Below are 14,121 nucleotides of genomic sequence, written 5' to 3'. Positions count from 1 at the left end.
CTCTGAGATCAGAAGTTGGATCAGTAAAGATCACGGTGGAGTCTGGAGGAGGAGCAGGCTGCGGTGCTCAGTGCTGAGCTTCAGAACAAAGCTTGAATGCTCAGAGAACAGCCTGGGACTGAGTAAAACCTCAATGGTCCTGTCTTGCAGGGAGAAGCCCAAATTGGTTGGGATCCGTGGTTAATTTAAAGATTGGAAATGCAGTTTCAGGTGTGTCGTTCGGAATAGCTCATAAAACGTTTTCCCCTGACCTTCCACAGACATCCCAAGATCACAAAATATTCCCTGTGCTCCAAGCTAGGCACGGTGACAATTGCAAAGGTAAAAATTCCCAAACTGTAGTGAGTCACAGAAAAGGAACAGGTGAGGCCGTGAGCATTAATACGGTCTTTTTCTTTCAATTGCAGAAAATTAGATGAAAATGTCCATACATAGTGTACTGGAGCGGCAGGCAGGATTGTAATGGTCTGCGCTGTGGGGGAACTCGTGAAATCCGATTGATCAATGTAGCCTTAAGAGCTCACGAGGGGTTTTTCCTCTGGTCGTTAAAGGGTAACGTCACTCTCTGAAAGAGCCAGAAACAGGAAAGAGCTTTTGTGATAGCTGAAAAGGGAAGAGTTTAGGCAAAGGAAGGAACGAGGAAGGGAAGCTGCTGCCTGAGGCACCGCAGAGGTCAACCGGGCAGTGAGCTGCTGCTCCGGCGTCAACGCTGTCCTTGGGGGCCGTAGGAAAGACTTCACATCAGGCGTTGCTCTGCACGTGGCTCGTGCGAGGTGTGAGGACGGGAGATCCAACGGGAGCACCGGCTGCGCAGCACAGACGGCACGGGCGGTTTCAAATATGCTGGAGATTTCTGAGACTATGACGTTCGTTAGGTGGAGGAAAAAATATTGGGAGAGACGCGTGCCCATTCCTGGCATAATCCACAAAAAAAAGGAAAACTGGGCAAAGAAGCGTATAGCAGTACGTATCGGGAGTCAGGCTGACGAATGGTAACAAGAAAGAATTAGCACTGGCAAAAACTGTAGCCAGATGCAGCCTGTACAGACAACACAGCTAGAGGGAACTGATGGAGAGACTCAATAAAGAGAGCGTGTTTTAGGGACGGAGAAGCGTAGCCACAACAGCAGTCGCCTTTGAACAATCTCATACTTGAAAACGAATTCCTAATAGCAACTGTTATTAGTAAACAGGGGGGAGATGGATTGCATTGCAGGTGTTGTACCTGCATCTTTAGTTGACAAAAGTTAATTAAATTAAATAAATTCCAGGGGCTGAGCGAGGCATCCCTAGAATAAATTATCAGGTAATAAGGACTGAACACCCCTTGGGACTGTGTGCATTTTAAAATGTCTTTTCGCATACCCTCAGCACAAATATAATCGGAGCAAATTGTCCGATCCTTGTAATAAAGGCTGTGAAGGCAGGTTGGAGAGTGAGCTGAGGAACAGCAGGGTTTTACCAAGAGGATGATGCGCCGGACTGACTTGTTACGCTTTCTTTTACAGAAAGGCTTTTGCGTGTCTTCCATTGTAGCCATTTCAGAAGGGACTCACTAAGGTGCAACCTGGGAAATTCTCACCTCAGTCGGGAGAAAATGAGCGTTGTATGAGAACGGTGTAGGCCAGGGGAAGAGTAAAGTCAAGACCCTGAATTTTAGGAGAGCGAACTTTCAGTTGATTAAGCAATTAGTGGATGGGACCCCCTGGGGAACTGCCCTCAGGGCTGAAGGAGCAGAACAGAGCTGGCAGCTCTTCAAGGACATTTTTCTTAGCGCGCAAGAGCTTTTGATTCCCACAGGTAAGAAATCGGGCAGGGAAGGCAGGAGCCCAGCATGGGTCAGTGAGGACCACCTGGTCAAACTGAAGTGTAAGAAGAAAACGCACAGGCAAGAGGAACCAGGGACATGTGTCCTGGGAAGAATTTGGGGACGCATAGGGATATGTAGGGGTGGGATGGGGAAAGCTAAGGCACAGCTGGAGCTGAATTTGGCAAAGGATGTGAAGAATAATAAAGACAGGCTTGTAAAGGTGCATTGGCCAGAAAAGGAAGGTGAAAGAAAACGTCCAGGCAGGAGAAATGTAAGGCAGGAGAACCAGTGGCAATGACATGGAGAAGGCCGAGGTTTCCAACAATTTTTTCCCCTCATTTTTTACTGGTAATCCCTCTTCCCACATCTCCCAAGTCCCTGAACCTCAAGGCAGGGACTAGGGAAACAAGGTCCCTCCCATCCTAAGAGAAGATCAGTTTTGAGACAGCCTGAGGAACCTGAACATGCACAAGTCCATGGGACCCAACAACAGGCATCTCAGGGTCCTGGGGGAGTTGGCTGGTGTAGTCGCTGAGCTACTCTCCATCATAGTTGAAAAGTCATTGCAGTCAGGTAAAGTCCACATTGACTGGAGAAAAGGGAGTATCACACCCTTGAAAAAGAGTAATAAAGTGCCCCCTGGGACTTACTGACCAGTTTAGCTTCACCTCAGTGCCCAGTCATGAAACAGATGCCCAGCTGGGCAGGGAGCTGGGCCGTCTTGCCTAGACTGTGCTTTTGCCAGGAAAGATTGGACCAGGTGATCCTCGAGTTACTTTCCAGCCTGGTATTCTGTGATACGTAGACACATGCGGATGATAGGGAGGCAATTAGAGACTGCCAACGTGGCTTCACAAGGGGCAAATTGTGCCTGACTAATCTAGTGGCCTTCTGTGGTGGAGTGACTGTGATGGTGGATAAGGGGATGAGCTACAGATCTCATTGGCTTCTGTAGGGCCTTTGATAAAGTCCCCCAGAACACTCTTGCTGCTAAATTGGAGAGATAGGAGTTTGATGGATGGACTGTTAGATGGATAAGGAATTGGCTGGATGGACGTGTCTAAGGAGTTACACTCCATGGCTCAATGTCAGGGCAATCCCTAAGGCTGGGGCTGGAGGGACGGAGAGCAGCCCTGAGGGGAAGGACTTGGGGGTGTTGGTGGGTGAGAAGCTCAACACGCCCCAGCAACGTGCGCTGGCAGCCCAGAAACCCCCCGCAGCCTGGGCTGCATCCCCAGCAGCGTGGGCAGCAGGGCGAGGGGGGGATTCTGCCCCTCTGCTCCCCTCGGGGGAGACCCCCCTGCAGCGCTGCCTCCAGCTCTGGGGCACCAACAGCAGAAGGACACGGAGCTGTTGGAGCGGGGCCAGAGGAGGCCCCGGAGATGCTGGGAGGGCTGGAGCCCCTCTGCTGTGGGGACAGGCTGAGAGAGCTGGGGGGGTTCAGCCTGGGGAAGAGAAGGCTCCGGGGAGGCCTTGGAGCCCCTTCCAGTCCCTAAAGGGGCTCCAGGAAAGCTGGGGAGGGACTCTGGATCAGGGAGGGGAGCCATGGGACGAGGGGGAACGGTTTTACACTGAAAGAGGGGAGACTGGGATGAGATATTAAGAAGAAATGTTTCCCTCTGAGGGTGGTGAGCCCCTGGCCCAGGTTGCCCAGAGAAGCTGTGGCTGCCCCATCCCTGGAGGGGTTCAAGGCCAGGTTGGACAGGGCTTGGAGCAACTGGATTTAGCGATAGATGTCCCTGCCCGTGGTAGCGGAGGAGGGACTAAATCTTTAAAGTTCCCTTCCAACCCAAACTATCCGATCATTTTACAATTTTATAATTGCAAGGTGGCAACTGGGTTTAGGGATGCCGAGGGAGTGACCAGATTGCCTTTGCATAGGGTGAAGTCCTGGTATGGAAGCCTGAGAGCAACCACCTTGGAGGAACCCTGAGGAAAGAAACTAAACATTACAATTCTTGTCTCTAGTTTGGTGACGCTAATGGTGATTAGTGATGCGAATTAATTTGCCGAGGGCAGTTAGTAGTTGAATTTTCTCAAACAAAAAGCATTGTGAAATATTCTACTTGTAAGAATGAATTGCTTGTGGTGAGAAGAGCCTTTGGAGGTGGGAGCACTGAGGAGAGGGGAGGGCTCTGCTGCGGTTGCTGTGCCGAGGCACGGAATGACATGTGTCCTCTTTAAAATCTCAGGTTTGCCAGACGAGAAGGGCCGATTTCAGATTCTTCACATCCACACAGTGCGGATGCGGGAGCACCAGCTGCTGGCTGAAGACGTGGACATTGCAGAGCTGGCAGTTGAGACTAAAAACTTCAGTGGTGCCGAATTAGAAGGTTTAGTTCGAGCTGCTCAGTCTACCGCGATGAACAGGCACATTAAGGTCAGTCCTGTCGTCTCTCACTGGGGCAAAAAAAAAAGGGAAAATAATTGTTTGAATTCTTTTCTTGAATGTTTACTTCCAAATGGGTAGTGGTATCTCAGCGTACCGTAGGAGATGAAATTCATACGGACGCCACCTTTCCACTGTGCCTCTATGTGGTTCTGAGTTACTGTTCTCATCTCCTGACCTTCAAGCAGCTCCCGAGTAGCTCAGTGCAAGGGAAGGTGGTCGCTTGTCGGTGTATTTTGATCAAAACTGAAAGGAAAGTCTTGAACCTCAGTTTATGGATAGGACCCAGGAGAAAAGAGCTGGCAGTGAGAACAGCCAGTCGTACGGGAGGGATCTCTGCTGCAGCCTGTGCAGCTTGACGTGTTCATAAATGATCTGCAGAGAGGGAGGAAAAGGGAAGTTACAAGCTCAGAGCTGTTTTGTGGTCGTAAAGGTGAAGGCCACCTATGGAAAGCTGCAGGAGGCCTTTGAAATAAGGCGAGCGCACAAGATGTAGTCAGTGAATTTGAGTGTGCGCTGGGGAGAGGAAGTTCCAAAAGGTAGAGGCAGCGATGGGGGCTGAGCCGAGCGTTACTGGAGTTACGATGATCTGGAAATAGCAGCTCAGGCCTTATCAGCGAAAAAAGCAAATGCAACATTAGAATTTACTAGGAGATGTACACAGAGCCAGCGAGGCTGTGATTGTGTCCTGGATGAAATCCCTGGGGTATTTGAGTCTGTGCAGCCCTGGGGCACCCGCCTTGAGAAGGTTATGGTGGGACAAGGATGTGGAAAGGCAGTGGGGAAGGTCAGAGGAACGGGAGGGTCTTCATGGGAAGGATGGCTAGACTGGCATTTCTCAGCCGGAAGAAAACATGGAGAAGGGTTGTGAAAAGTGTGTGTAATCACGAGTGGCCTGGAATCGGTGAACGGGGAACAACTGTTTATTCGTTCCTAATGCAAGAACTCGGAGAGCAGCAGATAATACCAGCGGGGCCGTGCTCAAAGCAAAGGAAAGGAGATGTGTGTTGTGTGGACAAGTATTTAAGCAGTGGAAGGAATCTTTGGCTCCAAGACGTCACTGATGCTAAAATCTTGGTGGAATTCCAACGGGGCTTGTACAACGTCTTCTGTTCCAAATAAGAACTTGTTGGTGATCGTCTCGGTGTGCGTAGAGACTCGTCGTGTCCTCGGCTCCCTCCGTTCTAGAGGAGCGCTGCCCTGCTTTCCCAACGACTGCTGGCTGGGGGAGGTGAGGGTGTCTTTAAAGGAGTTAAGGACCACGAAATGTCAGGTTATATTAATCCAGATGCAAAACACCGTATTTGCTGGTGGTGAAATACAAGATGATTAGTTTGTGAAGAAGGAGGTTGAAGACGCAGCCCCTTTGCTCTGCTGGCCAAGAACTGGTGGGAATTGCTGCAGAGAAAAGCCTTGGACATCAGCTCCAGTGTATTTTTAAGTAAAAAGTCCGTTCAGCCTCGAATATGAAGAAAACAAATTATATTTAATCATAAATCATTTGGTCGCTTAGATATTTATATCTGTTGGAAACACTCTTTCTGAAGGAAAAATGGCTCTTTCTGCTGATTTTTCTTTTCTAGCCATAATACATAAAAAGTTATTAATTGTTTCCCATAGCAAAAAAATGCAGACATCAACAGTAGAAACTGCGTTCTGTCTCAAAAAAAAAAAAAAGAAATAATGAAAAAAAAATCAGCACCTCTGGAGTTACCTTCATCCCTTCGCAAGCAAAACATTTTCCTTCAATAATTAATTTCGGTTATCGTTGATGTTTTTTTCAATGCTTGAATTTCGGGTGAGTTTGGGGACTGTTAGTGGTTTGATATATTCCCTGTTGTGCCAAAATGTCACGGCAGGAGACGAGAAAATGGCAACGCATAAATGGAAAAGAGCAGCCAGTCCCCTCCTTGAGGTTGGTACGTGATTGACATCTTAATAATATATGTGTGTGTATGCCAAATGGGAAGCGGCCACGCTTTGTTTTTCTTTTCAAACGCTTTGACGTAGTATTTTTGGATAATCTTGTTTATTCTGAAGATGTCTTCAGCCAAATGATGCACTAAGGCATTTTATTCTCTCCTACCAGTACTGCAAAATTTAAAATATACATCATAGCCCTGACCTAGTTTTCAGAAGCCCCTGCGAGAAGCGAGAGCACAAATTGAAAATCGAGGGGCATTATTCTTCTGAATCATTTAAGCTCTTCTGATAATCTCTCAAAGTGTGTGGGTTTAAAAATTAAAGCGCATAACCTATTAAAGGCTAGGAAAGAAAGCGATCCCCCTGTTTTTAAGCGTACGCACAACTTCAGGAATATACTAATAGTGAGTCGAGTACCTTCACTTCCCTCTGCAAAGCAGAAGAGGGATCAACCTGTACTAAATCAATAAAATAAATTTGGCGTTTCTGTATTTCCACGTGGTGCCTGAGAAGGGGCTCCGTCATTTCAGGCGTTGCTGGGCGATAGGTGTTTGCTCGGCACGGTGGCGTGGGCCGCTCTGGGTTCCTGAGGCTGCTGATCAGAGGCTGTGTTTGCTGCTCTACAAGACAAGCATAATGGGATTATTTTTGATTTTTTTTTTTCTTCCCGTGCACTACGTGTTCTTGTAGGTCATCCTGGTCAGGAGAGGGTCTCTGAGGGCACGTCTTTGAGGGTCCGAGTTATTCGACTCGTCCGTCACCTCGGTCTTAGGCAAAGGTGGCAGAGGTTGCTGTGCCTTCCAAGAAAAACTCCTTGTAATCCCAAATTTTTACCTCCTGATCACGTGGGGCCATTGTACTCTCGAGTAGAAGCAGGTGGCATTGTAAGATGCGGGTAACTTTCAATGAAAAATGATACTTGTTTTGGAATCCAGAGAAATTTGTTATGATATAATTGGGAAATCCCAAAATTATCCAGAAAGCCTTCCAAGGCTGCGCTTCAGTGGGGAAGAATGAAGGTCTTTTGCCTCGTCTTTGTGCTACTTAAAAATAGGTTTCTGCCGTACCACTTAGCAGTTAGATGAATTGATTTTCACAGATCAGCTTCTGCCCCCTCTTGTGACTAATCCTTTTTCCACTATCTCTAGCTCCACTCGGGATCCTCAGCAAGGCTGCGCCCGTAGGATTAGTACGTGAGAGCCAGTGTCCGTATGCCGTTGAGTGGAAAAGTTGCTTCAAATCCATTTAATTCCTGATGGCTGCCCAAGGCAATCAATATACTTGCAGGTCTGCCAATAATCCTTGTAAATGGAGCCGCGGCCGTACTCGGTAACACAGCCGCAGCTGGCTTTAGAGTCTACGGATGTCTGAATAAGGTCTCCAGTCCTTAAAGGCTGCTCTCAAGTTGGTTGCAAGAATTACAAACCTCTCCGGGCTCCAGTGGGAGCAGCTTTGGGCCACCTCCCGGTGGCGCCTCTGGTTGTGATGGAGACAGGAGTTTGCGGTGGTTCGTGCTGTCTCGACTGCGTATTTCCTTCCTGTCATGAGCTTTTAAATGTTGCTGGGCGGTTTGGGACTGGCAGACGGGGAAAAAGGTGATGGTGTTCATTTGGGAAGGTGCACGCCGGGAGCTGAGCTTGCTGCAGCTTATTCGTTCCAAGTGCCACCGCGGGCGCTGCCGTGGGAGGTTCGTGCCTTTGGTTGAACTGAAGCAAACAAAGCAGAAAGAAATCTAACACGTACCGATCCCCTTAAAGTCTTTCTTGTACAGAGAGGAAAGTGCGTGGTTCGAGTAGGAAACCAAAGCCTGAAATAGAGGGGTGTGAATAATTCTTATTTTTTGGCTTAGTTGCCAAAGATGGCGTGGGTAGGTTCAGAGATAGGTTAAAACCAAGCTTTAATTTGTCTTTCTGAAAAAAGTCATGCAATGAAGGAGGCCTCACCCCCTTCCTGCCCAGCACCCAAAAGGAGTAACGAAGAATTTTTTCTACAGCCTCTAAACGGAAAGAATAGTTCCCTACTCTAAAGCGAACCTACATATCTCCTATAACTTTTAGAAATTCAAACTTAGGTGAGATCAGACTGGTGTCCAGAGCGGGACTGAGCATCGCTGACCCTTGGTTTATGTAGTCAAGGTAGCGCAGCAGCACGAAGGATGCTGCGGAGCTGCCTTCCTGCTCTTAGCTGGGGGTTGTCTCTGAAACGTGGGGTCATGGCCATGCTCTTCAGCTTTCCACCCAGTGGAGCGCAACAACTGGTCCTGAATGACTTCGTGGGGCTGGCGTGTGGATGTGGCTCTGTGAAGATGATGATTGCTCCAGTGGTATCCAGCATATGCCCAGCAAATGTCTCGTTAAGAAGCATTTTCCTTATTGATGCAGGTCAGCTGCAGGGTTGGGTCCGTGGATGGAAGTCGATAAGGGGTCATGTGGGGTCCTGCTGTACTTCAGTGTCTTTTATTGCCTTTATTAGGCCAGCAACAAAGTGGAAGTGGATATGGAGAAGGCAGAGAGCTTGCGCGTGACAAGAGGAGACTTCTTTGCGTCTTTGGAGAATGATATCAAACCAGTAAGTAGGCACTACGTGACTCCTGTAATAGCCTCCCAGTAGAGTAATGCATGAGGTACCAGCTTCCTTCTGGGATGCAGTGGTGCACCCTGGGCTGACTACCGTGTCCTGCGTGGTGGGAGTGAAAGCAGGGAGCCCCTTTCTGCCTGCAGTACCAAGGCGCTGTCTTCGTACCTTCTGGTGCATGCGGGAATCATAAGGACTAGAACAAAGAGAGTGATTTGGAGTGTCTTCTCCTTGTCCTCTCCCATTTGGGGGGTGGACATCCCTACCTCAGTTAGTGGATGACAGCTTCGATATGGACTGGCGTAGGAGGTTTAAACCTAATTTTGAGAATTGTCTTTAAATGGCGTGGATTCAGAACCCACTGGCAACTTGCACTGATTAGAATTTATTTTGGGGGTATATGAAAAGATGCTTCTAAATGTTGCACAGTCTCCAACAGCGTTCTGTCCTTCGAACTGGAACATTGTGTGTCACCAATGGCCGTGACTGTGTCACTTAAGCATCTTCCAGAGTCTTGGTCACTTTGGTGATGTTCAGCTTTTCATGTTTTTCTGATGTGATGCAAAATTTCTCAGGAAAATAAATGTTCCCTCTCTTAATCCAGGCGTTTGGAACCAACCAGGAGGACTATGCAAGCTACATCATGAACGGTATTATTAAGTGGGGCGATCCAGTAACAAGGGTATTGGATGATGGGGAGCTGCTTGTTCAACAGACGAAGAACAGTGACCGTACTCCTTTGGTTAGCGTTCTTCTAGAAGGTAAATTTCAGAAAAAAATATATATAAAAAGCCCCCGAGTGACTTCTGTGAGCTATTCCATCAGTTGCCCAGGCGGTCGTATGTTAGATCCTGCAAATGTATGTAAAAAACACGTGGGAGGAAAAACAGAATTGGTCTCTTCCAGTTTAGTCGGGTGGAATTGCTTTCGATATTAAAACTGGCTTCTCAGCCTGAGAGAAGGAAAAATGTTCTCGGAACAACGTTCTCAGAACAACGGAGAAGTGAGTGTCCCCAGTTAATAACCTAAACGCGGATGTTTTACAGCGTGAACCTCTCTAGCCCGAGTTAGTTGTCTAAATCCTGAAGTGACCGGAGAGCTCATTGGTGTAATTAGCTGAGTTCAAACAACAGTTTGGCTGACCACACGTAGGTGTTGCTGTCAGACAGAGGTGGTTGCCCACTATCTCGACCGTTATTGACTACGAAGAGCCGAGGAAACTAGTTCCAATATCTACGTTACAGGTATTGCAGTTAGAATCTGTTATTTAGTGCTTCCCTCTTTCTTTTCCTGAAGTCAACAAATGTGGATAACCGCTATTGCTGAGCGGTCGGTCGCTTCAAAATTAACCTTGAATAGATCCCCTGAATAATTCTGGGTGCTTGTGGCCGGCGTATCGCTCGTCTGCAGCACCTTCTTGCACTGCAGGTTGATTTGCATGGGGGGGATGGAGGAGGATGCGGCTTTGGTCTCTGAATTATTCTGGTGTGAATTCAGGCAAATTACAAATTGTCTTTTGTCACTCGGTACCTGGCATTCACGCTGTTGACTTGTTTGCCACGGTACCTGCAGAAATCGTATATAGAAGTGACGTGAACGTAGTTCAAGAAGACTTTCCGAAACACAAACACAAACGCGCCCTACTTCTGCTGCCGTCCCACCAAATGTGTAATGTCCTCTTCGGTGTTTATTTCGTGGCAAATCAGTCTGCATGCGCTCAAATAGTTGCATTAATTTCCTTCGCCTGGAGGACTGGATTGCGCTAGGAGTTAGTGCGTTCCTTCTGCGAGGAGAAGAAAAGGTCATTTGAAAATGCAGATACCTCCGAATGAGATCAGAAACATGCTTAAAGCACCGGCCGTGCTGAGCCTTACCTGACCTGTTTTCTCCTGTGGTTTTTCATTACGTTTGCCCTTTGTTCCAGGTCCCCCCCACAGCGGGAAGACTGCCTTAGCGGCAAAAATAGCAGAAGAATCCAACTTTCCCTTTATCAAGATCTGTTCTCCTGATAAGATGATCGGATTTTCTGAAACGGCCAAGTGCCAGGCTATGAAGAAGGTACTCGCGCGTCCTACGCTTTTGCTCGATTACAGTCCAATTCTGTGTTCTCCAGTGGACAGAAAAGTCAATTACCTCGTGATTGTTTCCTGCTCTCTGTAGATCCTAAATTCCTGTGCGTATATTTATTTATCGAGTTGAACGGGTGTTTTTGTGGCGCTGACGCTCAGTGACTCGGGGAACTGCCACGGCTCTGTCCCAGCTGGGTCCGACGCGGAACCGTGGCTGACAGTGGCACAGAACAGGAGCAGGTCTGCGGCTCTGTCTGCGGAGGCGAAGGCAGGAGGGGCTCTAGGGCTGCGCTTGGGAGGAATAAATGCTCCCTGAGTGAGACTAGGAGCAGTTCTGGGCTGCTAAGGGTCAGTTGAATGAGTTTTAACAACTTGGGGAGCAGGGGGAACGCAAACACGCTGAACATCTTAAATCATTTCAAGTAGCCGGGTGGCAGGAAGGAGGTCGCGCTTACCAACGCCAAGCGCTTACTCTTCTGGCTGAATGATACTGAATGAAGCACGTGAGTGAAGTGCCACTCTGCGATCAGTTTGTCGCCGGATTGTATAGTTTCTAAGAGAAGTGACGTGCTTGTAGCTGGAAGCCCAGTTTAAAATTTAGATTCAAAAAGGAGCCTTTTGGACTTCACCTGCACCAGCCTGTGCTGGTGGTGGCCTGCAGTTCCACTGACGTCCTCAGTGCTGCTTACCATTCAAATCCAAAGCTTTGCAGGACCCTCACTTGCTGCTCTACAACGGGCGATGCGGAGACTCGGTCCGTACCTGAGCGTGGCTCTTCTCCCCGCACTGTGCTGTTAGGAAAAATAACCAATATCCAGCCTGGGTAGAGAAGCTTCATCATTGCGTTACAGCTGCGGGGCGTTTGTGTGTGTATTGGTATATTATCAGTATCGCCCCAGCTCCCAAAACCAGAGGAAGGGTGTTCGGTTTTGCCCATTGCTTACAATGAAAGGCGGGGCAGATGGCTTTTTTGCAAAGCGGATGGGATGAATGAGCAGAACTGAGCTCTGAATTTGTTGACATGGCAGCGTTTTAATAAACGCAGATAAGAGCCTAGTCTCGTGGTGCTTATCTTTTTTCGTTCCCTGTTTGTTCTTCTAAGTACTGCTGTGTTTAGCTGAAACTACGTCAACAGGTCCTATCATGACTGTTGCGGTTTTGTTGCTGAGATTTGACTGTGAGTCATTTTACTGTTTTTTCAGATCTTTGATGATGCGTACAAGTCCCAACTCAGCTGTGTTGTTGTGGACGACATTGAGAGACTCCTGGGTGAGTTCGGACCACGAGAGAGAGTTGTGTTGTCTACTGGGCAGAAACATTGAAATATTTGCAATGTTGAAATCCTGCAAACTGGGAACGAACTGGAGCCATTTGCTTCGGCAGCCTTGAACTGGTTTTGATACAGGGAAGTGGCTGAAACGTTCATAGCGGGTGTTAAAATGCATTTTCCCTTTCAGATTATGTCCCGATTGGACCACGGTTCTCTAATCTGGTGTTGCAAGCCCTTCTCGTGCTGCTAAAGAAGGCCCCCCCTCAGGTAAGAGAGTGACCGAGGGGCGAGATGCTCTGTTCCTACAATAATTTCGATAGTGGAGGGCTTTGTGTCTCGCTGGTGGCTGCCGTGCCGCCAGTGGCGTTAGCGCTATTGTCTCCGATTCAGCCAAGCTAATCCCAGCCTGCTGCTCTCCAGGCAGAGAGACAGTTCTGGGGTAACCACCGAGGGAGTCCGCTTTAATTATCTAATTACTTAAGGCTGCATCTTCTGCAGTTAGCCCTAGAAATACTGGCTAAGGAAACGAGTTTAACCTTCACCGTGTAAAACGTAAACCTGCGAGCGGTCTGCTTCCTGATCGGCTCGGGAACTGCTCAGTCCGAATCCATCCCTGGCTCAGCCACGTGCTCCCTCCTCACCTGGGAATCGATTTCCAAGTACCGTATGATTGTGGATGTCAGGGGTTTAATTTGTTCTCGACTCGAAATTACCGGGTGTTAATTGCAGTGGGTGAGGAGACCCTAAGGTCTTACATCTCATGCTGATCCCATCTATTTGCACTTTCTGCCTTGATGAGATCTAAGAACATCGCAAGTGCTAACGTTCCCGGAGCTCGCGCCCAGTGAGACAAACAGGCGGGGACGACTCTTTTTTTGTTCGCCATTTTTCCTGCCGTTCGCTGGAATTCTGCTGTGTGTGCGTGAAAGTTATCTGCCTGAATAAATTACATACTAACAGGAAAACCTTGAAAGTTGGTGTCGGGGAAAAAGCAGAGAAGCACGGCCTGGATGAACTCCGGTTTTCTTTTTTTGTCATTTTTAACATCCTGGAAACAGCAACGTATGCGTGAGTATTGTTGTCATTAGAGAGTTCGGTGGAAAGACCTTTCAAATATAGAACTTTGAACTGAATTGTAATGCCACAGGCCCTGAAGTTCCCCTTGTGACTGTCAGACTGGGCGAACGAAGATTTTTTTATTTTTTTTTTCTTCCCCAGCGAGCTTTCTGTGCTGCGGGAAGTCTCTAACATAGAACTTGCATTCCGTTACCACCACCAAGAAAAACCTGTTACGCTGGAACAGAAAAGCTGCCCGTACGCAGCAGCGCAGCCGTTTGTGATCGGCGCAATCTCCTGTAATCATTGACCTATTGCTGGGTATTTCCACAGTACAGGAAACGATTGTTCCCCCAAACCAACAGGGGGAAAACAGAGAGCTTGCTTTGGTTCAGTTGTCGAAGGAACCGCAAATACTACGTTGTCTGTTTTAGCGTTGCGCCCTCCGAATGCGTTTTGCTGCTTCGATGCAGTTCTGCTGGCACCCGAGTCGCCCTGAAAGCAGGATGCAGGGCCTGAAGCTCGCAGATATTTGCCAAGTTTATGCATGTTGCTGGAGATTTGTACTTTGCAATGTTTGAAATGCCCTTGAGGCTGGAAGACTTTGGGTTGACAGCCAATATTATAGTGACTTAAGCCATAAATTGTTGGAGGGCAGAGAGAGTGTTTTCTGAGGAAATGTCACTGTTTGATTGATGATGTGGGTGGTTTGGTTTTTTTTTTTTCTTTTTTTTCCCCCCCAGAGTGTCCACTCTTGGCTGCTGTGGGAGTTGGGCCAGTGGGTTAGACGGCCCCTTCGGGCTGAGCCCCTTTGCCAGTTCTGGTAACACAGAGTTCTTCCCGGCGGGTTTGTTTCTTGCGAGTTCCCTGGGATAGTCGTGGCGCGTGGGGATTGTTGTCATTAAAAAAAACCCAACCCAACGGCGTCTGAGAGGTAGAGTCACGCAGGAAAAGGCCTTTTCCGCTGTGAACGTCTGCTGGGAAAAAGAGTTTGGACATGGAGACTTTTGGGGATTTTAAGCTCAAGTGA

The 14,121-nt window shown here is 48.2% G+C and overlaps 1 protein-coding gene across 2 annotated transcripts in view; it reads left to right on the top strand.

The window, feature by feature from the left end:
- NSF (N-ethylmaleimide sensitive factor, vesicle fusing ATPase) overlaps nt 1–14,121 on the top strand; it is an 85,305-nt gene that overhangs the window by 53,324 nt on the left and 17,860 nt on the right. For both annotated transcript variants that reach the window (XM_054224536.1, XM_054224537.1), the window contains exons 12-17: nt 4,003–4,190; nt 8,595–8,690; nt 9,301–9,457; nt 10,621–10,754; nt 11,968–12,034; nt 12,223–12,302. In XM_054224536.1, the coding sequence (XP_054080511.1) occupies nt 4,003–4,190; nt 8,595–8,690; nt 9,301–9,457; nt 10,621–10,754; nt 11,968–12,034; nt 12,223–12,302 (722 nt within the window). The remainder of the gene's footprint in view (nt 1–4,002; nt 4,191–8,594; nt 8,691–9,300; nt 9,458–10,620; nt 10,755–11,967; nt 12,035–12,222; nt 12,303–14,121) is intronic.

The sequence above is a fragment of the Rissa tridactyla genome, chromosome 19, assembly GCF_028500815.1.
Source record: "Rissa tridactyla isolate bRisTri1 chromosome 19, bRisTri1.patW.cur.20221130, whole genome shotgun sequence".
NCBI lineage: Eukaryota > Metazoa > Chordata > Aves > Charadriiformes > Laridae > Rissa > Rissa tridactyla.
This window is presented reverse-complemented; position numbering and strand designations above follow the sequence as displayed.